This window comes from Heterodontus francisci, chromosome 3 (genome assembly GCF_036365525.1).
Source record: "Heterodontus francisci isolate sHetFra1 chromosome 3, sHetFra1.hap1, whole genome shotgun sequence".
Taxonomy (NCBI): Eukaryota; Metazoa; Chordata; class Chondrichthyes; order Heterodontiformes; family Heterodontidae; genus Heterodontus; species Heterodontus francisci.
The window spans coordinates 93,000,618-93,027,820 of record NC_090373.1 but is presented as its reverse complement, the minus strand read 5'-3'; the positions used below and the strand labels follow the sequence as shown (position 1 = coordinate 93,027,820).

The 27,203-nt window shown below is 41.8% G+C and overlaps 1 protein-coding gene across 11 annotated transcripts in view; it reads left to right on the top strand.

Annotated features, from left to right (window-relative positions):
• supt3h (SPT3 homolog, SAGA and STAGA complex component) overlaps positions 1–27,203 on the top strand; it is a 662,265-nt gene that overhangs the window by 325,525 nt on the left and 309,537 nt on the right. For 10 of the 11 annotated variants that reach the window (XM_068024500.1, XM_068024453.1, XM_068024471.1 and 7 more), the window contains one exon: positions 14,020–14,104. In XM_068024500.1, coding sequence (XP_067880601.1) covers positions 14,020–14,104 — 85 coding nt within the window. Of the gene's footprint in view, positions 1–12,112; positions 12,132–14,019; positions 14,105–27,203 lie in introns of those variants that run through there. The other variant, XM_068024489.1, reaches the window with a different exon arrangement.

Below are 27,203 nucleotides of genomic sequence, written 5' to 3'. Positions count from 1 at the left end.
ATGGCACCTATACAGTCTTCAATGTACCAGAAAGAGTTGGGGGAGAGGGCCTGAGTAGGACTGGAACAAGGAATATTCGACATATCCCACAAAAAGACAGGCATAACTAGGACCCATGCGGGTACCCATAGTAACACCTTTTACATGAAGGAAGTGAGTGAAGTTGAAGGAGAAGTTGTTCAATGTGAGAACAAGTTCAGCCAGGCGGAGGAGGGTGGTGGTGGATGGGGACTGGTTGGGCCTCTGTTCAAGGAAGAAGTGGAGAGCCCTCAAACCATCCTGTTGGGGGATGGATATGTAGAGAGATTGGATGTCTATTGTGAAGAGGAGGCAGTTGGAGCCAGGAAACTGGAAATTGTCAAAATGACGTAGGGCGTCAGAAGAGTCTCAGATGTTGGTGGGAAGAGACTGGACCAGCGGAAAAAAGATAGAGTCAAGATAGGAAGAATTAAGTTCAGTGGGGCAGGAACAGGCTGAAACAACCAGTCTGCCAGGACAGTCCTGTTTGTGGATTTTGGGAAGGAGGTAGAAGCGGGCTGTCTGGGGTTGCGGGACTATGAGGTTGGAAGCTGTAGACAGAAGATCTCCGTTTGAGATGAGGTCAGTGATAGTCCTGTGGACAGTAGCTTAATGTTTGGCGGTGGGGTCATGGTCCAGGGGGAGGTGGGAAGAAGTGTCCGAGAGTTGTCACTCAGCCTCTGCAAGGTAGAAGAGTTGGTATGCCAGACAACAACAGCACCACCCTTGTCAGCAGGTTTGATCACAACCCCAAACACTCCTTTCAGGTGAAGCAGCGATTTACTCGTACTTCTTTCAATTTAATATACTGTATTTGCTGCTCACAATGCGGTCTCCTCGACATTGGCAGAACACCTCCACTCAGTCTGAAAGCATGTCCCCGAGCTTCCGGTTGCTTGCCATTTCAACACACCCCCTGCTGTCATGCTCACATCTCTATCCTGGGCTTGCTGCAGTGTTCCAGTGAACATCAACGCAAGCTCGAGGAACAGCACCTCATTTACCGATTAGGCACACTAGGAAGCTCGGGGTCATGTTTTCAGACTGAGCGGAGGTCTACTGGACTGAACATTGAGTTCAATAATTTCAGAGCATGACTGGCTCCCCCCCCGCTTTTTAATTTTAATTTTGCTTTAGTTTGTTTCATCATTCAATTTTTTTCACCATGTGCCTGCCCACGTTTTTTTTTCATGTTTTTTCTTTTGGCTAGGGCTTTCATTATTCTTTCATTTAACACCCTCCCTGCACTTATGCTTTGGCTTTCATTACACCATTAACACACTCTCTTTGCCTTTGTCCTATGACCTCCTTCTCAGTTATTCTCTGTGACCCTCTGTCCTATCAATACCTTCCCATTTGTTCTCTTTTGCCCAACCCCCTCTTTATTTGCTTAAAACCTATTCCATTTCTAACCTTTGCCAGTTCTATTGGAAGGTCACTGATCTGAAACATTAGCTCTGCTGCTCTGTCTACAGATGCTGCCATACCTGCTGAGTATTTCAAGCATTTTTGTTTTTATTTCAGATTTCCAGCATCTGCAGTATTTTGCTTTTGAATAGGTTTCTCCTACAGCAAGCCAGTTATGTCATACTGTACTTAATAACTTTAGTCAGCAATGCAATCTCTTTGCATTACCTATATGGAAGTAGTATAATATTAAGCACTAAACGCATTTCAAAATTATTTGGCCTACATGATCATTGAAATAAACAGACAAAACCAACACAACTCTGTGCGTGCTTACAGATTACATTAAAGTGGCACAGGCAGAATGCTACAGCTATTTGTTTATAAGAACAGTCCTCTGCTGCAGAGTATCGTGAAAGCATAAAGCTTTCAGGTTTGGAAAAATGCACTGAAGTATTTTTTTCCTCAATCCCTTCCACCCCCACCAAAAAAAGATGTTCTGGTTCAAAGTGTCTTGCTCACTATCCTTGGTACAGCCCATTGTTTAAATGAACATTTCAAGGAGTGGGGAAAGCCTTGTGCCCTTCTAAAATACAGTTTGGTAGAATATATGAATCACTTTAGTACAGCCATGATTTTTAGGCTGATATTTACTTGCAGATTTACATTGGGAATGGTTCATGTTTTGTGCTTTTGTGCTCAGGTGCTACATTTGGACTAAGTTTGGTATTCAGGCCCATAATGTACTTGTGTTTCCTGCATTGTGCATATTGCACATAATTATGACTATGGTATGTGAGAATCTAAAAATGATCAGAGCACTATTTTAGTGAAGTATTATCTGATGAGGTAAGAGCGCAATAGAAAAGTGAATCATAAATTATGTTAAGAAGGATCCAGGTTTTTTAAGCTAATTTGTAGCAGACAGAGGGCAAAAGACCAAAAAGAGGGATAGTTGGATAGAAGTACAAGCAGATCAAAAAATGGTGGATTTCTTAAATGGATTTTTGAATTAATTCTTTACTAGTAAAGACTGTGGCTTAAGTTTTGGATCCATTCATTTTGTCTTAGTAATGTACAACACGTAAACATCACTAAATCCAATGTTATGAAAAAATATTCAAGCATCTAAATGTCTGCAAAGTACTTGAACCAAATGGCATATATTTGAAAAGAGAGAAGAATGGAAATAGGTGAATCTCTTGTTTATTTTTGGGAGTTCCTTAAATACAGTATCTGTACTTGAATATTGTTGGATAGTGCGTGCTATTTCAATATATGAAAGGAATGATGCATGAACTAAAGCATCATGGATCAATTAAATCAAATTCATGGTGGAGAAAATGCTGAAGAGTATTTTACATGACACTAACAGCATTCCTTGTAGACACCGTAAGGGATAGTTAGTGTGGACTTTGACATACTAGGTTGTATCTCTCAAATCTGGTGGCAATCTTTTGAGGAGGTGAATGTCTTCTGAATATAATGCGCTTGGATTTTCAGAGAGCATCTAATAAAGTTCTAATGAGGTTAATAAAGACTAAGCTCATCAAACCAATAGAAAAATAACATTGTATTAAAATAGAAAGCAGACAGTGATAATTGCATGCAGATCTGTTGCATATGTTTTCCCATGCTCCTTTTCAGACTTTATGTATCTGTAATTTTGGATGGAGGTAGATAGTGACTACAATGCAAGAGCTAAGTATTAGTAACAGGTTACTTAGTTTGCTAAAAGTTAACCTACAGTACATTTTCTTGCTTACAAAGAAAACAGTACATATATTGAACCCCCCAACATGATAGCTCCTACACAATGATTGATTGGCCTAATTGAATTTTTATCTGTTGAAAACTATTTTACTGCCGGTCTGATTACTGTATCTAACTGGCTGAAAAGAGGGCACAGTCTTGAGCTGTGTTTGGAGTTGTAATCTAGAATCTAGAAATGCTTTAAATTTCATGGTAGTTTCTTCCTGACAAATGTATTTTTACAAACCATTTTCCTAACTGTTTATTTCTTTATATTGTTCTCCTTCATCCTTATTTCTAAGTTTATACAAATCTTTTTTATTAAAAGAGAGAAAAAGTGATGCTTAAACTGTAATCCGTGAAACACAAGTAATATAGGGTTCGTCTCAGAATTTGTTTTAGTCATTTTACTAAATGTAATTTTATTTTTTTGGCGCAAGGACTGATCAGTGATGTACAAGCTGAAACTTTTTCAGGCTTTCTTCCAAACTAGCAGTATCACTTACTGAAAGCCTATTGCTTTTATTAAACAGACAACATGGCACCATGTTTGATAAGTAAGGCTTTGCAGTCAGAAATGTTCCAGAACGATATACAGTAAATCACTTGTCTGACTTGTACCCACCCAGTTAGAGACTAATACCATTTTCCTTTCCAACTAGTAGCCAAGGCAACCCAAGTAGCCTAATATTTATAGCAACAAAGCACAATTCATATAACTGATGAACTGGCATCAAAGAAATGACTTCACATATATGTAGATATCTGTTTTCTTTTCTGTTCTTTCCCCTATCCACCTCTACCACCTGCTATTTTCCTATGCTGTTGCATCTCTGTAATTGCTGCTGTCACACTTACATAAGGAACAGTTATGAACTAAAGTGAACTGGAGCAATTAGGAACTATAAAAATGAACTGATGAACTAAACTCCAAAGAATGGGCACACTTTTACAGCTGACAAGATGGAGTAAGAGGTCAGGTGACCCCTCCTATACTGCAAATATACACAATGACTGTTGGAAACTAAATCCATCATCTTGTCTGGGCTAGTCCTGGGAAAGGCACATTAAAATGCTAAACAGTTCATTCAATGCTAAATGGCTCCTATCTTCAAGAATGGGTTGACAAAGATCTTCTCAGACAGAGAGACTCCGGATGCCAAACCAAGAATTTTTTTGAGCTCCTGACATGGGGCTCCGTGGTGTGGGGTGGGTGCCGGAAGATCGTTGAGGCAGTGGCCTGCCACGGGCCCTGTGGCGGCCCGCCCAAACCCCCACCCCCCACTCAGCGATGGGACCCAACTTTAAATATTTAAATAAAGGACATGAATACATGAACATACCTTTCACTGCGATCTTGCTGGCTGTCTGCGATCTTACGTGCAGTGGCCGGTATTCTCAAGCCTTCACTTTCCCACCCAGGGAAAGCTGGTGCCACCGAGGTGGGGAAGGTGGGAACTTAGGATTTTTAGTATAGTTGGGGGGTCGGGGGTGGTGGAGGGGGGGTGTGGGGTGCGGAAACGGGGTCAACTCTGCATGTGTAGTGTAGAGAAGCCGGGGTAGGGGTGACCTTTGCAATTTGCGCAGTGGTGGGGTGGGGGAATCACGCATTAAATACAAGTGTTTTGTGGGGGGTGGGGGAGAACGGGACAGCCATTTATTTTCTTTGTGTGTGTGGGAGGGGGGGGGGGGGGGCGGGTATGGCCCAAAAATTAATTCAGTGTTTTGGGGGGGGTGGGGGCGGGGTACGGGCTTCAACAGTGCATGTCTGGCAGCCCTTTAGAAATGGCGCCTGCGCTGAGGCAGCTTACACAGTTGCTGGCATCGCAGAGTCCACTCCACCACGTGATTGGGGGAGGAGCAGCCTGCTTGCGTGGGCTGCCATTTTTTTCGCCCAACGGCGACAGGAGAATAAAATTCAGCCCAATAGGTGGGAAATAACACCACTTTATCAAGATAAGCCACATTCAAACATTATTATGTAGGAATGGCCACACGTTCAAAGACATTGTATGAATACGCCAGGGGAGAGCATTGATGGTCACCTGACTGAAACCAAGCCCGATGAGGATTTTTTCCAGCCAGCCAGGAAGCGGAGAGATCCATTCCAGCCCAGAAACATCTTTAAATCACCAAGGCAGAGACTGCAACGTGACCTTGAAAAATTCCCCACCTGAGAAATCATAACAGGATTCTCGCCACCGACCAATCACAGACAGGGATCCTCCTGCCCATCAGACGCAGGTCCCACCTATACCCTCCACCTGACGTACATGGGAGTCGTCAATCGGGGCTCAGCTACAGACAGATTGGCAGGCCAGATTCTGGCCAGCGGGTCATATATTGGACAACCCTGCTCTAATCTCTATATTGTGTGTGTGTGAGTGGGTGAGGCTGCGAATATTTTGCGGTATTGTTTAATAAATAACTTATTTTTTAATCCTACGAGAAAACCTGTCGTTTGTCTGTTTATTTGACCTCTAAAACACTCGGGGACTAAAACAATATTTTTAAAAAAACACTGTCTACGGTCAGTTGAGAGGTGAAACATGGAAGTCATCCAAAGCATCTGCCCCCTGCCCGTAGATTAGAGGCTCCTGAGCTGGGATTTTGAAACATTAAGGATGAGTGAGTGATTTGGAAATGGGAGGAAAATTGATTTCTAAAATTTTTTTGAAATTAAGCAACTAGGTTTTTTTGTACTTTTCTTTTCTCTATGGTGCTTAGAGTCATGGCTACCTTTGACACCAAAGCATTAGTAGAGCAGGGAGAATTGTCATGGGAAGCATTCAGTTCATTAAATATTGAAGATTTAAAAGCTGTAGCTATCTAGGTGGGAATAACTTTCAGCTAGAAAGCAAGGAAGCCTGAGAAAGTTCAGAATCTAACTATTCATTTTAAAATAGCCCCAGAACAAGAAGAAACAGGCATGGAACCTGACTCTAACTTCAATTGGCAATGCAAAAATTGGAATTGGAGTTTCAAAAGGCGAAGAGGGGCAGCAGAAAGAGAAATGCAAAAAGAGAGGTGAGGCAGTTTGCTTTAGACAAGCTGAGAGCAAGGTAGGGATGCCACCAGCAATTCAAATATTAACTCCAATTTGGAGCAAAGCTTTAATGTTATGAGACACTCACGATTCGTGCTGCAATTTAATGAGGAAGAGGTCGAGTCGTATTTTATCTGTTTTAAGAAAATTGCTATCAGGTTAAAATGGCCAAAAGAATATTGAACCCTCCTTTTACAAGGCGAGTTATTGGGGAGAGCTCCTGAAGCCTTTTCCATGTTGTCGGAGGAAAGTTCTTTCAATTATGAACAGACTAAAACTGCTATTTTAAATGCCTATGAGTTGGTCCCTGAGATATAGTGGCAAAAGTTTAGAAATGCTAGGAAAAGACCTGCCCAAACCTTTATCGAATTTGAAAGAGTTAAACACATGGCTTTCAATCACTGGATAAGATCTCTCAAGTTAAGCCTCTCATATGAGACTTTGCAAGAGGTGATTCTGTTGGAAGAATTTAAAAATAGTATTCCATTATCATAAAGTTGCATATTGAGGAGCAAAGGGTCACAAGGGTGAGAGAAGCAACTGCAATGGCAGACTGAGCTCGCAAACAAATCCTTCCATAGATGCGTCGAAAGGAGTTGAAGGATAAAAATGTTTTTTTGCTTTTTCCCAAAGACTTTGAAAGGTTGCAGATTAAGTTGTTATAGCTTTATTTTACACAAGTATGGCATTTATTTAGATTTATTAACAGTCAATACCTATATACCTTATGTGTTTACAGAAGTACCTGTGATCATAGGTTTTTGTGATGGTTAGCATGGAAAATGGAGATTGGTTATAGAGAATGGCTTGATGCTTATTGCTGTTGAAAATTCAGTTAACAATCTTTGTCCCAATCCATTTTTGAGAATGAAAGAACTTTATTTAAAATAAATAACAACTTGGAAATGGAATAAACAAACTTTTGAGCATTTTGAGGTTCTTTTAATGGAAATTAATTTTTTTAATGACCAAGTCAGCAAAATCACTAATTGTGCACAGAGTATTATTATTTTGCACTCCTGCTGATAAGTCAGTATCCCTGGTAATGATACTTGGCATAACTCCTTGTTCTTATAAAACCTCCGGCTCATTGTGAGCAATGGCATGGGAGATGCTACTGTATTTTTTTAATGATGTGACACACTTTCCAGTTCTTTGCTATTGTAGCACCATATTACATGTTTTAGCAATGTGAAAAATATAAAACATTTTCTAAACGTAGAGTATTTTTAAAAATTGATAGCACAATTATAGATTATTTACTTCTGTAGCTCGGTCTGCGAGTTTTAAGTATGACCCTATCAAAGGCCTTCGCTGTGATGTTAAGGAGTGAGATGCAGCTATAGTGTTGCAGTCTCCTCTGTCGGCTTTGTTTTTGTATAGTGTGATTATTTTGGCATTGCGCATCTCCTGTGGCACAGAGCCTACTTTCCAGCAGAGAAGGAGGATATAAAGGTGTGGCAATAGGTGGGACTTTCCGTGCTTGAGCAATTCAGCTGGGATTCTTGCTGGTGATCACACTAAATAACACCCCTCTGGAAGTGGTTAGCAAATTCTGTTACCTTGGGTCCACAGTGACAGACAATCTGTCCCTTGATGCAGAGCTTGATACACGCATAGGGAAAGCAGCTACCACCTTTGGTTGATTTGCGAAACATGCGTGGGATAACACCAAGCTGACCCTTAAGACAAAGCTGATGGTTTATAAGGCCCGTGTTATCAGCACCTTGCTGTATGACTGTGAAACATGGGTGACTAACAGCTACCAGGAAAAGAAGCTCAATAATTTCCATCTTCACTGTCTGTGGGCATTATGGATATATCCTGAAAGGAAAGAATCACAACTGCGGCAGTCCTCTCAAAGGCAGAACTCCCATGTGTGTTGGCACTAATCAAACAGAGGCGGCTTTGGTGGATTGGACATGTCCAGAGATGGAAGACGGTCATGTGCCCAAGGACCTTCTGTATGGTGAGATAGCTGTGGCCAGACGACCAATGGGGCGCCCAAATCTCCACTTCAAGGATGCTTGCAAGCGTGAAATGAAGGTCCTAAATGTTGACTATCGCACTTGGGAGTCACTAGCTGGTGAAAGAGGGAAATGGCGACACATCCTGTGGACTGGTATACACTACCATGGTGATCAGTGGCTACAGCAGCTTGGTAACAGGCACCAATGTCAGAAACAACAACTCATAGCGTCACTTGGCAGTTTCATGTGCGGCACTTGTGGCAGAGCCTGCCTGTCAGGGATTGGCCTTCACGGCAAAGGTACACCAAGAGAAGACACCCCACCTAAATGAATTGTTTGCTGCATGCCTATCATCGTTCGTAGATGGAAAGATGTTAACCAGTTGTGCATCTTTATTACATATTTAGCTGTAAAATGTAGCATTCATTCACTACACTATAACCAAATACATGTTGCAAGAATGGACTGAATTCCCAGCATTATTGTTTCTACATCCGCACTTGTAGAAAACAAAGTAAATTTGGATGCTATTTACCTTGTTGAACTGATTTGAATAATACTCTGATTTTCTCTATTACTATATTGTGTCACATTAGAAAAATGTTTCACTCAGATTGACATGTCTGTATTCTAGTACGAGTCAAATAAATACAAGCAGCTAAGTATTTTATTTTCCTTCAAGCATAATGGAATGGTAGGGCCATGTGCTGTCGTTTCTTCAAATGAAAAAGGAGCCAGGTCCTACCTCAAATATGGTGATGTAGACTAACTTGAGAGTTAGTGGCACAGGGATGCAGTTGTGGAAGAGCAGTTGATTGAGTAGTACTTACCTTCCGCAATTCCTTTTTGCTTTTGGCAGAGGTGTGATAAGTGGCTTAAGGAAGAATAAGTGGATAGGGTCCAAGGCCACACATTAAGGAGGGTGCCAAGATGATTTGATCTAATCAGATTCTCAATTCTGCTATTTTAAATTAATCTGACACTGAAGATTTACAAATTTTGTTTAGATGGAGCCGTGTGTAGTTTCAAATGTAGATTGGTCGGAGATTTGGGATTCCTCTGACCAGCTTGCCAAAATATAAAGTTTGAGATTAAGGAATGGTAGAGGAAGTTGTCCTCGGGCAAACTAACTTTCATTTCCTCAAGATCAGGTAAGGTAGGTATTCTGGCTGCTCCAGTTAATCATGATGTGAGGACATTGATTTGGAACCAGCGTTCTGATTATCTGGGAAGTGTATGGCTGCATGGGGCAAGCTGGTTTCGGGATTCTTCCTGAAACTTAGAAAGCCTAATGGTAAGTGGGGATGGGCAATAAATGCTGGCCTTGCCAGTGATGCCCACATCCCATTAAAGAATAAAGAAAATTATTGGGCAACAATAGAGTTTTGCACTGCAAAAGCCTTCAGCTTGTACCTAATGCAATCCATGCAGACATGAGCTAGTGTGGGTTAGGTACTGTACTGCTCCATAAATATAATTGGAAATCAGTAGTGAGCACAGCATGTAACTATGGCCAAATAGGGAAAGAAACACAAACCATGCCATTGCTTGGGAGTTTTTTCATTAGCTTGCATTATAGACTTTAAGACTGATGGTTAAAGTTAGACAGGTCAATGTGTGGCTGTAGGGCTGGTATAGGATGAAAGGAATATTGATGTAAGATTTAGAACAAATGATGATTATATAGAAGGAATAACTTTTACCTGAATCAATGAGGCTAATATTCTTGCAGAGAGGGTAAAAAAGGCATTGGGGGAGGATTCAAGCTGATATGGCAGAGGTGAGGAAAGGCTGGGCTTGGAACTGCTGAAGTAGAGCAGGATTCATAAAGCTGTTGGAGTAGAAAATGAACACATAGAGAAAGTATTACTGGAGATAAAAGGAAAAGAAAGAAGTATTGAGATTGAGAGAGGTGGAAACACTGTTGTGCCAGAAGCAAAGGATATCAAAAAGCTAAATGAGTAAATCATGAAAAAGATTCCAAAAAATGGAGCTAGGGTTGTGTGTTACATGCATGAATGTGCAAAGGATTCAAAGTAAAATTGGAGAGGTATGATATATGATATAGCAGTTATACTGAGATGTGGCTTGAGGTTAGACTGGGTGTTCAATATTGTTACTTATAACTTGTTTAGGAATGATGGAAAGTAAAGGATTTCATTGCAGTGCCAGAAGAGCCGGCCTAGAAATGTTGGGCTAAATGACTTCCTTTTGTGCTATAAACCTTTTGTCATTATTTTAAAGACATCAATCAATGGCTGTCCATTACAAATACAAAGTTTATTGCTATAATTTAAGAAATATGAGCTACATGTGACAATCATTCCTGGAAAATACTGTGCTACGACCAGGTGAAAAAGAGGTCTAGGGGTCCCTTTCAGCCTTCACCTGGTCTTACTGTAACAGGGTTTAATTTTAAACATACCTTATTTTTTTAGCTCCCCCTTGGTGAATCCTTTTTTACCACTTTCCAATTATAAGGCAAAGAAAGCAGCAAAAACAGGCTTTGTCAGGTTTAAAGAAGAAAAGTTGAAATTTATTAAACTTAAACTCTAATTCAGTTAACGCCTATGAATACGGGACGCACCCACGCTAGCATGCATAAGCAATACACACGTACAAATAGAGACAGAAAAGAGCAGAAGAAAAATAAAGTGGAAAGGTTTGAGGCAATATCTGAAGAGTTGTTATGGTTCTGTGAGCTCACTGTAGAGTCCTTGTAGGTAAATCTTTTTATTGGGGCCTAGTATTATTCTTAAACCTTGTTCGCTGTAGGAGACCTTCTCTCTTGGGGTTCATGTGTCTTCAGTGGATTCAGAGGCTTATGAGAAAGAGATGGGAGCAGGCAGACAGGAGAGGCTGTGGCGAGCCAGCCAGGAGAGGTTTTCTCAGTCCAGAAACATTCTGCTTTCTGCCCAAACTGTTCGTACAAATTCAAAAAACTCAGGTTGCCCAGCATGTTAGCCATGTGACCAGCTCGTTTGACCATATCTGTTTGTGTATTCGGCCATCTTAGCAGTCAACCTGGAATGCGAGCTCCCCGACCTTCAATGTCTGATGATCAAAAGTCCATTGTGGGTTGAATGTCAGGGAATGGCTGCTTTGTCCTTCCAAACACTGTCAGTTAATATGAAAATGCCTTTTACAGCCACGGCTGATCTGTCCTATCTTCACTCCAGTAACAGTTTAAAATCAATGTTCACGACAAAATTAATGTGCCTCATTCTTGGCAGGTGGGGGCCTAGCATGACAACTGTATGTAACTGATTACGTGTCATATGTCCCCACAAGATGTCCCCAGTTGTGGTGAAGTAATAGTAAATGTGCAGTTTGTTGGCATCAGCACCGATGCCTGACTACAGCCTTGAACAACTTCGGCAGGAGATGGTTGAAAATATTTTCACCAAGAGACTGTGCAAGATGGGTGCCCAGTTGTGCTGCAGGAAAGTTGTAGATTGTTGGAGTTAGAGATGAGCTCTCAGTGATGAATGTTGTTCAGTGTTAACATGGAGTAAATTGGTGCTATTCGCAAATGCCAGTTGAACCACTGGCCTGAATAGTTTGTACCGTCATGTTAGGCTTGATGTTTCCAGTGGCCTGAAATAATCATTGATGTAAAGGAAGTGGCTGTGGCTTATTAACATATTTGGTTTCTTCCTCTTTCTCAGCATCTGTTCTGATGATATAGAGCTTTGTGTGTGTGAAATAATTTAGCATACAGACTATGGGAAAGCTGTGAAAAAAGAGCATTCAGATCGAAAGTGGAGATAAGATAGTCACAATAGAAGTGCGCCATCACCTGTTCTATTTCAGTGATGGCTTGGGTGTGATGGTGCTGTACCTGATTTTCATACTCACTAAAAAATTTGAACATCGATGGGATAATGAGCTGAATCCAATGCAGGAAACATGTTTTCAAGGTGTTGGTTCCACTACAGGTGTGTAAACTGCTTGAAGCCTATGCAAACGATGCTGAGCTAGTTTGGGTAGTAGCTACGATTTGTTGACTCGGTGCTGTTTTTATATCCCATTGGCCTTTTAATCAAATTAGGGTTATCAGTCATGATTGCCTAACTCATTTTATTAAGATCGTCGCATGATTACTGTGTTAACATAGTTTATCTCCAACCAGCAACATTTAAATTCAAATCCAAAGCACAATTATCAGCTATTGGCACTGCTATTAGCAAGCATGTGAATATGTGGTATTTGGGCAGCTGGGGGGCATTCTATTTCATTTGGGGAAAAAAAAACTACCAAAGACAATCAATGACTTCAAGAGGAAGTTGGATGGCCACCTGAGTGAAATAGACTTGCAGGGCTACGGGGATCGAGCAGGGGACTGGAACTGACTGCAGAACTCCGTGGAGAGCCGGCATGGACTCGATGGGCTGAATGGCTGCCTTCTATGCCATAAATTGGCTAGCTGAAAGAAGACAGAGGGTGGTGGTTGATGGCAAATGTTCATCCTGGAGTTTAGTTACTAGTGGTGTACCACAAGGTTCTGTTTTGGGGCCACTGCTGTTTGTCATTTTTATAAACGACCTGGATGAGGGTGTAGAAGGGTGGGTTAGTAAATTTGCGGATGACACTAAGGTCGGTGGAGTTGTGGATAGTGTCGAAGGGTGTTGTAGGGTACAGAGGGACATAGATAGGCTGCAGAGCTGGGCTGAGAGATGGCAAATGGAGTTTAATGCGGAGAAGTGTGAGGTGATTCACTTTGGAAGGAGAAACAGCAATGCAGAGTACTGGGCTAATGGGAAGATTCTTGGTAGTGTAGATGAGCAGAGAGATCTTGGTATCCAGGTACATAAATCCCTGAAAGTTGCTACCCAGGTTAATAGGGCTGTTAAGAAGGCATATGGTGTGTTAGCCTTTATTAGTAGGGGGATCGAGTTTCGGAGCCACGAGGTCATGATGCAGCTGTACAAAACTCTGGTGAGGCCGCACCTTGAGTATTGCGTGCAGTTCTGGTCACCGCATTATAGGAAGGATGTGGAAGCTTTGGAAAGGGTGCAGAGGAGATTTACTAGGATGTTGCCTGGTATGGAAGGAAGGTCTTACGAGGAAAGGCTGAGGGACTTGGGGTTGTTTTCGTTAGAGAGAAGGAGGAGGAGAGGTGACTTAATAGAGACATATAAGATAATCAGAGGGTTAGATAGGGTGGATAGTGAGAGTCTTTTTCCTCGGATGAGGTTGGCAAACACGAGGGGACATAGCTTTAAGTTGAGGGGTGAAAGATATAGGACAGATGTCAGAGGTAGTTTCTTTACGCAGAGAGTAGTAGGGGCGTGGAACGCCCTGCCTGCAACAGTAGTAGACTCGCCAACTTTAAGGGCATTTAAGTGGTCATTGGATAGACATATGGATGTAAATGGAATAGTGTAGGTCAGATGATCGGCGCAACATCGAGGGCCGAAGGGCCTGTACTGCGCTGTAATATTCTAATTCTAATTCTAAATGACTCTGACTCTAAATGCCAACACTCGTCAGCAATGGAGGAGGTCATGGTTTTGATTGTTCCACGTTTGTGTGGTAGAGGTTGGGAGGCCTTGTGATGGCAAAATACTAATTGGAAAGCTCTACTCCAAAACTTATAATTTGAATATTTTTTCCAGTTAGACAAACGTATTCGAGCACCAATCTGCAATGCTACTGCAACATCCATTAATAGATATGTAAACAAGTTAATGTTAGGTCTTAGCAATATACTGCGTAATCTTTTTGATTTTTTTGCACATATTAATGGATATTCTTTTTCAGAAACCGTATATTCAGTTATTTCTAGCAGTTCTTGGAATTTTAAATCTGTTCTTGGCGTTGCAGGTACGCTCTTGGGGATGCTCGCCGACCAGTCCCCGAAACTGCTGTTTTGGTTGAAGATATTGTGCATTCTCAATTGATTAACATGGTAAGATTTACTAAAACACATAATATTGAGCCTTGTGTTCTGGATTAAATATTCATGCCTTTGGGCACACTCAGTGTTTGTGTTGGCAGTCATGTTTCACCAACTTCATTTGATTCTTTGAAAAGAAAACAAAAAAAATAGATGAGGCCAATGCAATGGTTGTGGTATAGAAGGATTTTCAGAAAGCCTTTGATAAGGTGCCACAGAAGAGACACATGACAAAGGTCAAGGAATGTGGAGTCAGGGGCCGGGTAGCAATGTTGATTGAAAGACTGCTATAAAACAGAAAACACAACGTAGGATTGGAGCGGAAAGTGGTGCCCCACAGGGACCAGTTTTGGGACCACAATTGTTGATCATATACCTAATTCAGGAGCTGGAGGTATGGTGTTGAAATTTGTCAATGATACCAAATCGGGATATAATTAATAATTTGGAACATTTATTACGAGCTCCAAAAACATTTATTAATTTTTAACCTTGAAACTCCAATGTACTTTGTTAGTTTAAAAAAATGCTTTTTAATGCGTATCTATAGTTATGTGTTATGTGTTGGTGTGTTCTACAGAAATCTGACACTACTTACTGATCTCAGACGTGCAGCAGAGCTTCTCATTCATGCACTGAATTTGGGAGTTAATATTTAGTGGTGAATTTTTGGTATCAGCTTGGCTCATTTCTTTCACCTCTGAGTTAGAAAGTTGTGAATTCAAACCCCACACCAGGACTTGAGCACATAATCTAAGTTGAAACTTCAGTGCAGTCATGAGGCAGAGCTGCATTGTCAGAAGTACCATCTTTCAGATGAAATGTTAAAGCAAGAGCTTGTCAACTTGTTGAGGTAGATGTGAAAAGATCCCCTGGCATTAATTGAAGAAGAGCCAACAGTTATACTTTAGCCAACATCCCAACAACATTTGGGCTGGTTTTATCTCATTGCTGTTTGTTGGACATTGTTAAATGCAAATTGGCGACATCATTGACCTCTATAACAACAATGACTGCACTTCATAAAGTATTTTATTGGCTGTGAAATGCTTTGGGGCAGTCTGGGGATATTAAGTTTACAATATAAATGCAAGTCCATTCCTTGTTTTATTAAGATGATTAACAAATATGTTTTGATTTTGAGCCAAAATTCTCTGTGAAGATTTATAGTTGAGCTACTGAGCTGAGCTGGTGCGCTGACAACATCTTTCCAAAGTGTCATCCCGGCTTGATACACTGGACAATGCTACAAGCTACATTTCACAGCAATATATGGATTCAAATAAGGGGATGGTAGCATAGTGGAAATGTTACTCGACAAGTAATCCAGAAGCCTGGACTAATGCTCTGGAGGCATGAGTTCAAATCCCACCATGGCAGCTGCGCGGAATTTAGATTTAATAAATCTGGAATAAAATGCTGGTCTTATTAATAATCGTGAAACTACCAGATTGTCGTAAAAGCTCATCTGGTTCTCTAATGTACTTCAGAGGAGGAAATCTGCCATCCTTATCCAGTCTGACCAACATGTGACTCCAGCAATGTCGTTAACTGCCCTCTGAAATGGCCCAGTAAGCCAGTTGTATCAAACCACTACATAAAAGTCAAATAAGAATGAAACCAGACAGACCACCCGGCATCGAACTAGGCACCAGAAATGACAAAGGCACACATCCTGCTCAGTTGATGCTGCAAAGTCCTCCTTACTAACATCTGGAGACTTGTGTCAAAATTGGGAGAGCTGTCCCACAGACATAGTCATACTCACTGAATCATACCTTACAGCCAATGTCCCAGAGTCCTTCATCACCATTCCTGGGTATATCCTGTCTCACCAGGAGAAGTGGTGACACAGTGGTATAGAGACAGGAGGGAGCAGTCCTAGGAGTCATCAACATTGACGCCAGACCCCATGAAGTCTCATGGATTCATGGGCATGGAAACCTGCTGATTACCACCCTCCCTCAGCTAATGAATTAGTGCTCTTCCCTCCATGTTGAACACCACTTGTAGGAGGCACTGAGGGTAGCTAGTGCACAGAATGTACTCTGGGTGGGTGACTTCATTGTCCATCACCAAGAGTAACTCTGTAGTACAGGCTTGAAGGACATATCTGTCAGACTGGGACTGTGGCAGGTTGTGAGAGAACCAACAAGAGGGAGACACCTAGTTGACCTCATCCTCATCAATCTACCTGTCGTGGATGCATCTGTCTATGGTGGTATTGGTAGAAGTGACTACTGCATAATCCTTCTGGAGGCAAAGTCCTGTCTTCACACTGAGGACACTCTCTAGTGTGGCACTACCACTGTGCTAAATGGAGTACGCTCAGAACAGATCAAGCAGTTCAAAACTGGGCATCCATCTGGTGCTGTGGGCCATCAGCAGCAGCAGAATTGTACTCCACCACATTCTGTAACCTCTTGGCCCGACATAACCCTGACTCTACCATTACCATCAAGCCTGGGGACCAACCCTGGTTCAATGAGTGTTTTGAAGAGAATGCCAGGAGTAGCACCAGCCATACCTAAAAGAGAGGTGCCAAACTGGTGAAGCCACAACGTGCAAAATAGTGAAAGCAGCGTTCTATAGACAGAGCTAAGAATCCCACAACCAATGGATCTGCAGTTTGGCCACATCCAGTCATGAATGGTGGTAGCCAATTAAACAACTAACCAGAGGAGGAGGCTCCAAAAACATCTCCATCCTCAATGATGGGGGAGTCCAGAACATAAGTGCAAAAGACAAGGCTGAAGCATTGGCAACCATCTTAAGTCAGAAGTTTTTTTTTATTTATTTGTTCGGGGGATGTGGGTGTCGCTGGCTAGGTCAGCATTTATTGCCTATCCCTAATTGCTCTTGAGAAGGTGGTGGTGAGCTGCCTTCTTTAACTGCTGCAGTCCTTGGGATGTAGGGACATGAACAGTACTGTTAGGAAGGGTGTTCCAGGATTTTGACCCCGTGAAAGTGAAGGAACGACGATATAGTTCCAAGTCAGGATGGTGTGTGGCTTGGAAGGGAACTTGCAGGTGGAAGTGTTCCCATGCATCTGCTGTCCTTGTCCCTCTAGGTGGTAGCGGTTGCGGGTTTGGAAGGTGCTGTTGAAGGAGCCTTGGTGAGTTGCTGCAGTGCATCTTGTAGATGGTACACACTGGTGCCACTGTGTGTCGGTGGTGGAGGGAGTGAATGTTGAAGGTGGCAGATGGATGGCTGTTTTGTCCTGGATGGTGTCGAGCTCCTTGAGTGTTGGTAGAGCTGCACCCATCCAGGCAAGTGGAGAGTATTCCATCACACTCCTGACTTGTGCCTTGTAGATGGCAGGCAGGCTTTGGGGAGACAGAAGGTGAGTTACTCACTGCAGAATCCCCAGCCTCTGACCTGCTTTTGTAACCATCGCATTTATGTGGCTGGTCCAGTTCAGTTTCTGGTCAATGGTGACCCCCAAGATGCTAATAGTGGGAGATTCAGCGACGGTAATGCTATGTCAAGGGAAGATGGTTAGATTCTCTCTTGTTTGAGATGGTCATTGTCTGGCACTTGTGTGGCACGAATGTTACTTGCCACATATCAGCCCAAGCCTGGATGTTATCCAGGTCTGGCTACATGTGGACATGGGTTGCTTCAGTATCTGAGGAGTCGCGAATGGTGCTGAACATTGTGCAATCATCAGCGAACATCCCCACTTCAGACCTTATAATGGAGGGAAGGTCATTGATGGCTGGGCCTAGGACACTACCCTGAGGAACTCCTGCAGTGATGTCCTGGGACTGAGATGATTGACCTCCAACAGCCACAACCATCTTCCTTTGTGCTAGGTATGACTCCAGCCAGTGGAGAGTTTTCCCCCTGATTCCCATTGACTCCAGTGTTGCTAGGGCTCCTTGATGCCATACTTGGTCAAATGCTGCTTTGATGGCAAGGGCAGTCATTCTTACCTCAACTCTGCAGTTCAGCTCTTTTGTCCATGTTTGGTCCAAAGCTGTAATGAGGTTAGGAGCTGAGTGACCCTCGCGGAACCCAAACTGAGAGTCAGTGAGCAGTTTAATGCTAAGCAAGTGCCGCTTAATAGCACTGTCGATGACCCCTTCCATCACTTTGCTGATGATCAGGAGTAGACTGATGGGACGGTCAAATTTGTCTTGCTTTTTGTGTACAGGACATACCTGGGCAATTTTCCACATTGCCGGGTAGATGCCAGTGTTGTAACTGTACTGGAACAGCTTAGCTAGGCATGCGGCTAGTTCTGGAGCACAAGTCTTCAGTACTATTGCCAGAATGTTGTCAGCACCCATAGCCTTTGCAGTATCCAGTGCCTTCAGTCGTTTCTTGATATCACGTGGAGTGAATCGAATTGGCTGAAGACTGGCATCTGTGATGCTGGGAACCTCAGGAGGAGGCCGAGATGAGTCATCCACTCGGCACTTCTGGCTGAAGATGGATGCACACGTTTCAGCCTTGTCTTTTGCACTGATGTGCTGGACTCCTTCATCAGTGAGGATGGGGATATTTGTGGAGCCTCCTCCTCCTGTCAGTCGCTTAATTGCCCATTGCCATTCATGACTCGATGTGGCAGGACTGCAGAGCTTAGTTCTGATCCGTTGGTTGTGGGATCGCTTAGCCCTGTCTGTTGCATGCTGCTTCTGCTGTTTGGCATACAAGTAGTCCTGTGTGGTAGCTTGACCAGGCTGACAACCTCATTTTGAAGTGTGCCTGGTGCTGCTCCTGGCATGTCCCCCTGCACTGTTCATTGGAGTGCCGAGTGCATGATACAACTCGGCCTCTTCCTGAGGTTCCCCACCATGATTGATGCCATTTTCAGCAACAACGACTTATATTTATATAGTGCCTTTAACGTAATAAAATGTCCCAAGGCGCTTCACAAAAGCATTATAACACAAAGTACAACATTGAGCCACAAAAGGAGATATTAGGTCAGATGACAAAAAGCTTGGTCAAAGATGCAGGTTTTGAGGAGTATCTTAAAGGAGGAAGGTTTCTCTCTCTCGCTCTCTCTCTCTCGCTCTCGCTCTCTCTCTCCACCCCCCTGCCCCAATTGCAGCTTGCAAGCTTCAAATCCTGCCTGTTGGAGCACCTTTGCATACTCTGGCTACGATCAGAAACTCCGTTGGAGAAAATCATCTTCATCGCTGCCTCCAAGAGACCCACCAAACCAGTCATCTACTTCTTCAAACTAAAAGCCTCAGGACCACCGAATTCAGCTTGAAGCCAGCGGAATCACCAAACCCCACAGACTGTTAACCCCATTTTTTTCTATGGACTCTAACTCAACCAATTCACCTTTCCCCACTCTCTCACCTATCTGTGTGTTTGTAAACCTTGAGTGTGTGTGTGTGTGTGAGTGAAAGTTGGCAAGTAGTTTATTACTTTCATTGGTTCAGTTTAGGAACAATAAAGTTAACCTTCTTTGTTAAACTCAAGAAAACCTGTCCGATTGGTTCTTGTTATGATCACAGCAAGTAAGTAATCAAACACCTACTGAATTGACCAGTACATCACTTTAAGAAAGAGTTAGAGGGAAAAGAGGGAAACCCTTCGACCCCTCCTCACTTGACCGTAACACCATACTACGTAGACTGCAGTGGTTCAAGAAGACGGCTCACCACCTTCTGATGGCCATTAAATTCTGGTGTTGTCAGCAATGCCCACATCCCAAGAGTACATTTTTTAAAAATTTGGCAAAGGATTGTATTTAATTTTAAGCACTGCAATATTATTTTTGTCTGATTTGATAAAATAAGAGTTATGTAAATGCAATCGGCACAAAATTTGCGTGCATAATGCCTGTTCTTTGGCTGCTACAAATGACCTTCGATGTCCACTGTACCATCTGTGACATGCACTCACACTTCTGGTGCGAGTCACACTTGACACCATACTGGTGAGGGCATTAGCACATGCACGCAATGAGCATCTGCCGGGAGTAGGCAGATGATGAATTATTAAGCTGTAACGCTGATTTGATGCCAGTGCTGCCACTTTGGAGCTCAACATTCCAGCTAATGGTGTCTATTAATCACTCATAGCTGAACATGAATTCAGCAACCGGTAGGAGCCCCAACCAGTGCTATTTAAAGGGATCAACAACTAGTTTCATGTTGGTTGCTAGTTGACTTCTATTTGCTGATGATAAAATTGGATTCGTTTTTGGTGCTTTCTAGAGTCTTTAAAGTCTACAGAGAGCGGTGTGGCAAGTGCTCAAGGTCTTGACTTCAAGGCTTCTACACAAACCAGTTGCCCCTGGACATGGGTGCAGCAGTAGGCATTCCCTCTGAATACAGCATGTCTAGGAGAATGAGCAGAAGTTAGGCAGAGCAGGGCGAACTGCTAGAAGAAGGATGAAGAGGAGGGGGAGAAAGGCTTTTAGCAGGTTACCATTTCTGCTCGGTGTTCAGGGAGCAACTCTCCTACCTCAACCTCTGTGAGCAACAGCGTGTGAGATGTCTGCACTTCACTAAGGACTTTAGTGAAACCTGCCACTTTCTGCAGCCACAACTGCAAGTTCAGCAGGTTGAGGATCATATTGCATCATATTGCCAGTGACTGTGAACATGACTGTGCCCATAACTGTGGTATGAACATTTCTGCTTTGGGCTTCCTTCAGGCTGGAGATATTTGCAACATCCTGCAATTTGCTGAACACTTTGCGTAAGAGAGGTCAATGAGGCTCTCTATTCAAAGCGAGTTGCCGACATTTCATGTTCTCTTGGTTGAGAGCAGCAGGTGGAGTGAGCACGCAGCTTTATGAGGATTGTAGGGTTCTCCAAGGAGCAGGGTGCCACTGACTATGCATGTCGCTTTGCGAGTGTCACGTGTCAATTCTGAGATATTCTGCAACCGAAAGCAATTCCACTCACTCAACATCCAGCTGATGTGCGACCATAGGCAACGAATCATGCAGGTCAATTCCTGGTATGCTAGCAGCGGTCAGGATGCCTTCATTCTGTGGCAGTCTGCTGTGCCGTCTGCTTTTGAGCCATCCCGCCACCGTGACAAACCAAAATGTGATTACTGGGCGACGACGGTTATCCACTGACAACAGGGCCGAGGATTCTAATGCGCAACTCATGCACACGTGGGCAGGATGCGAACAGTATAAGCCACACTGCCACTTGAAATGTGATAGAGCAGACCATTGATGTCTGAAATAATGCTTCCATTGCTTTGAGTATTTTTTGCAGTCTTAAGGTGGCTGACTAGAAAGCAAATGCTTTTAAATAGCTGCCAATGTGCTCAAGAGAGCGCAAGAATTTTACTGTTAGGAGGAGGGCTGAAGCATGCTGACAAGCTGACGTCATAACCTTTTGACTTTGTGAATTAAGATAGTTGTTATTGAAGAAGTAAATGTACTTGTAAAAACTCATTATTCCACCCTCTGACCTTGGATGAAACGCAATGTAACCCAAGTGCTGTCTGAAAAGAGGATACTTTTACTAACTAACAGATGCACTTCCTTAATAAAAACAAAAAGTGCTGGAAATACTCAGCAGGTCTGGCAGCATCTGTGGAGAGAGAAGCAGAGTTAATGTTTCAGGTATGTGACCTTTCATCAGAAGATGCACTTCCTTTGTGGTTTTCAAATAGCAAATCAAAGGTTGTTGCTCTTCAAGGTGTTTGCTTTATTAAGGGAGCTTACTCTGATTTTTATTTTATGTTAAATCATGTTTTATTTCTGTCTGATCCTACAATCAAAGAATTGTCTACTAAAACTAAAATGATTCTATTGTTTAATACTTTGTATTAATGGTGGCTTTGAGATATTTTGCAAATTATCTGATTTATAAACCTATAAACTAAACCATCCAACTGAATTTGTGATGTTCTGTCACATTCCTCATATATTAGAGGAAATCATGAAATGAGTTGATGCACTATGCAACAAGTGGCATGCTTCCACCATTAAACAATGTTTTTCCTGCAAACATTAATTATAACATCTATTCAATGTTTGAGATAGAAGTGGAAGTCACGCACATGCACTTTTCCACTTACTCTTTTTTTAAAAAGAAAATTTGCATCATTTATCCAGTTATATTTGCATACAAAAATTAAAGTTAGATTTATGACAGGTCGTGCAGAGGGTGTGAGTTCCTTGAACGTGTTGTCACTTCCCAAATCAGTTCTCATCTTTCCTGAAACTCCATGTTTGGATCCCTCCAATCAGAGTTCCGCCCCTGCTACAGTACCGAAATAGCTCTTATCAAAGACAATAATGACAACCTGTGTGATTGTGAGAAAGGTAAACTTTCCCTCCTCATCCTTCTCGAACTATCTATAACCTTTGACGTGGTTGACCACACCATCCTCCTCTAACGATTCTCCACTGTTGTCCAGCTGGGGAGGACTGCTCTCACCTGGTTCCATTCTTACCTATCTAATCATTTGCAATGGCTTCTTTTCCTGCTCCTGCATTGTTATATCTGGTGTCCCCAAAGGATCTATCCTTGTCCCCCTCCTACTTCTCATCTACATGTTGCCTCTTGGCGACATCATCCAAGAGTACGGCATTAGTTTTCACCTGTACGTTGACGACACTCAGTTCTACCTCACCACCACCTCTCTCGATTCCTCCGCTGTTGCTAAATTATCAGACTGCTTATCTGACATCCAGTACTGGATGAGCAGAAACTTCCTCCACTTAAATATTGGGAAAACTGAAGCCATTGTTTTCGGTCACCGCTCCAAACTCTGTTCCCTAGCTACCAATTCCATCCCTCTCCGTGGCAACAGTCAGAAACTAAAGCAGTATTTTCACAACATTGGTGTCACATTTGACACTGAGATGAACTTCTGACCTCATATTCGTGGCATCACTAAGACTGCCTATTTCCACCTCCTTGTCTCAGCTCATCTACTGCTGAAGCCCTCATCCATGCCCTTATTACCCCTAGACTTCTCTATTCTTGTGGGCTCCTAGCTGGTCTCCCACATACTACCCTTCGTAAACTTGAGGTCATCCAAAACTCTGCTGCATGTATCTTAACTCGCACCAAGTCCCATTCCCCTATCACCCCTGTGCTTGTTGACCTACATTGGCTCCTGCTCAAGCAACGTCTTGATTTTGAAATTCTCATCCTTGTTTTAAAACTGTCCTTGGACTTGCTTCTCCCCGTCTCTGTAATCTCTTCCAGCCCAACAACCCTCCAAGATATCTGTACTGCTCTAATTCTGGCATCTTGAGCATCCCTGATTTTAATTGCTCCACCATTGGTGGCTGCATCTTCAGTTGCCTCACTCTAAGCTCTGGAATACCCCCCTTACACCTCTCCATCTCTCTACTGTGCTTTCCTCCTTTAAAATGCTCCTTAAAACCTATCTCTGATGAAGCTTTTAATGAACCAAATATCTCCTTATGTGGTTCAGTGGCATATTATGTTTTATAGTGCTCCTGTAAAGCACCTTCGGATGTTTTATTGCGTTAAAAGCACTATCTAAATATATTGTTTTAAGAAACTTTTTGCTAGAACTCGATGGCTGCTCTTTCTCTCTCCCTCTCTCGCCTCTCTTTCTTTCTTATTCCCCTTTCTCTCACCCTTTTCACTTTCTTTCCCTCTCTTGCCTCATGCTCTATCGAGCCTATTGTGTGCCATCCTTCCGTGCCACCCCGCTTCGTTTCATCTACCACGCCTCTCTTTCTCACACACACTTACACTTCTGAGGATGTGCTTTTAACGTAATAAAATGTTCCCATTTCTTGAAAAGAAATAACATGTACCACATCCTGACATTCACTGCATGATGGCTGCAACATTATAGTGTGTTATGCCTTTGTAGTTATATTGTGCCAAGTTGCCTTAATTAAGTAGCAAGTTACTGAATGGTTGCTTGCATTACTTTTGGGATATTGGCCAGTGTTCATAATTTCAGCCTTTGACTTCTTTGTGTGTTAAATGCTGTCAAATGCCGCAGTTTTGTTTTTTTCACTCCCATGACGTCATAGATTATTTGTGACAGGGCCTTACTTCTGAAGTATATCTGCGACCTATTTATTTGCATAAGTACTGCACCTTAGTCAGAAACTTTCTTAAATCAGTTGTGTGCCTGCTTCTTTCCCCCTTCGTATATGATTTTCTTTTCCTTATTAATCTTATTGCTTAATGTTTGTTTTCTATCCCACAGCTCTTTGCAGCTTGATGTATTGTTTATTGGCAGTTTGTCTTGGCTATGGATCACAGAAAGTAGAACTTCTCAGGCTGACCACTGATGCCAAGTTGAGTTCTTTCTCATTTCCTTCAGCTACCAAAATGGTCAGCCCAAAATACGTGGAATGTTTAAGTCAAAAGTCAGCTAGATGAGGAGCTAAGTGCCCGTGGGAGGCAATTAGAAGATGTACTTTGCCCTTTAGGCATGGCGGCTAAATTTCAACAATGTTGTATGATGTGATAGGTTTACAAGGAGTTTGTTGAGACAGTTTGATACTTTGTTGCTCTTTCATGTTATTGAGATAATTTGAGGCCAACAGAAGTACATTTTTAGGTCTTCAAAGATTCATCTGCAATAGATGTTGAAAGTCACAATAAATGGAACTTAGCTTGGAGGGAGCAGCGAAGAGAGTTCCACACCTGTTTGTTCTGAGCTTGAAAGGAAGAAGGTGGAAATTTTATATTTTCTAATAACATCAGAATTTTGGCTGGATGGCCACCTCAGAAAATTGATAGCATTCAAAATGAATTTAAATAAATTAAGCAAATGAGCTAAGAAATGACAGTGGGAATTTAATGTGGATAAATATAAGGTGAAGAACATTGGTACAACAAAGATGAACTATACATGTTAATGAGGATCTATTCGAGTTTTTTTTGAAGTCTACAACTAAATTGAGATTAATCAAGGACTGGGGTAGACTTCAACAGCATTCAGTTGTGCCAAAATATATTGTTTTACCCTATATAACTTATTGGTAAGTCCATACTTGGAATATTTACATTATTTATGAATTTCTCCTGGTTTTACAATTATAAAGTGAACTGTGACTTACATATGGGGAGGGATTGATAGAACTGAACCTATTTTATTACAGAATAGATCATTGAGAGGAGACATAATCCAGGTGTTTAGTTCAGAAAGGAAAAAAATAACGTGGATGAAAGCTGTTTGCTTTTGTGATCTCAGTTTAAGCAAAATAGAGGACAAATCCTCAACTACCATAAATGAGCAGATAAGTGTTTTTTTCCCTGCAGAGAGCAGGTATGTGCAATCGACTTTCACTTGTTAATCAGTGCTGCATGAACCTTTTTGCTTTAAAGGAGCCAAAAATGAATAGTTAAGAATGGGATTGGTGAGGATAAGTAGGCACTTAGGTGATCAATTACTATATGCAATCCACTGGTTACAAACCTGTTGTGACCTTGAACAGATTGTCTGTTGGTCTTAAATCACTGTTAAAGGTGTTAAGTATCCTATATATTAATCTAATATTTGCATGGCCTGTAGTTTATCTTTTTCAGTAGAATAACTAAATTAGGGAGTATCCATTACATTGCAAATTTTACAGGGTTCAGTGGGTTTTCTCTTGGCCCATTATGTGTGCTCTTCATTTGACCATGTAATAGCTTTGAAATTCAAAATTTAACTTCAAACTATCAGGTGGAACCTAATAAGTGTCATTTATTTACCACACTTACTAACCCCTAAGTAACTTAAAAAATATCAATTTTAATTTATTGTTCGACATGCTGTTCTTAATTTCACCAGCAGATGTTACTGCAGAAAAATGTATAGTGCATTTGTTGCAAAATGCTCAATTACACTGCAGCTGAGAAATACAACCTTTTTGGTGAAATTTTCTCATAATTTATATTATAAGCAGCCGATGTGCATGTGTAGAATGGGAAGGGATATATTTCGTTAAGTAAAAATATGGTTGTAATTACTAGTTAGGAATTTGGGTGTATAGCTGTTGAATTTAAAACACAGTATCTGCAAACTCATGAATAACTAAATATTTGGGTTTTTTAAGGATTTCCAGCACAGGAAAATGCTTAAGATTGATTTTGCTGGATAGGAATTGCATTTATAATTCTGTAATTTATGATCTGGAAAAGAAGAGGATCATTAAATCTTTTTTAAAACAAAATGAGAAGTATATGAGAACACGATCCCAGTTTTGAATTGTCAGGCTATTTACTTTCTTAGCCATCATTACTGTAAATTATAGCGTCCTTGCTATGGAGCTCCACATAAGAATTTACTTTTGAGTTATCAAAGATATACTCGGCTAAAATTTCCATATGTATGAGAAAAATTATCTGACATACGAACATTCAACAGGAATAGGCCACTTGGCCCCTCGAGCCTGCTTCGCCATTCAACTATAGGCCGAAGGGCCTGTTTCTGTGCTGTATGATTCTATAACTCTATAACTCGATTATGGCTGATCTGATTGTAACCTCAACTCCACATTTCTGCCTACTCCCCTTTTCATCCTGTTACTTATCAAGAATCTATCTACCTCTGCCTTAAAAATATTCAAAGACTCCTTTTACTCCTTTTTGAGGAAGAGAGTTCCAAAGACTCACGACCCTGTGAGAAAAACATTTCTCCTCATCTCTGTCTTAAATGGGCGACCCCTTATTTTTAGACAGTGACCCCTCGTTCTAGATCCTCCCACAAGAGGAAACATCCTTTCCACATCCACCCTATTGAGACACCTCAGGATCTAATATGTTTCAATCAAGTCGCGTCTTACTCTTCTACACTCCAGCGGATACAAGCCTAAACTGTCCAACCTTTCCTCATAAGACAACCCACCCATTCCAGGTATTAGTCTAGTAAACCTTCTCTAAACTGCTTCCAACACATTTACATCCTTCCTTAAATAAGGAGACCAGTACTGTACATGGTACTCCAGATGTGGTCTCACCAATGCTATGTATAACTGAAGCATAACCTCCCAACTTTTGTATTCAATTCCCCTCACAATAAATGATAACGTTCTGTTAGCTTTCCTAATTACTTGCTGTACCTGCATACTAACCTCTTGTGATTCATGCACTAGGATATCCAGATCCCTCTGCATCTCAGAGCTCTGCAATCTCACCATTTGGATAATGTGCTTTTTAAAATTCTTGCCAAAATGGACAATTTCACATTT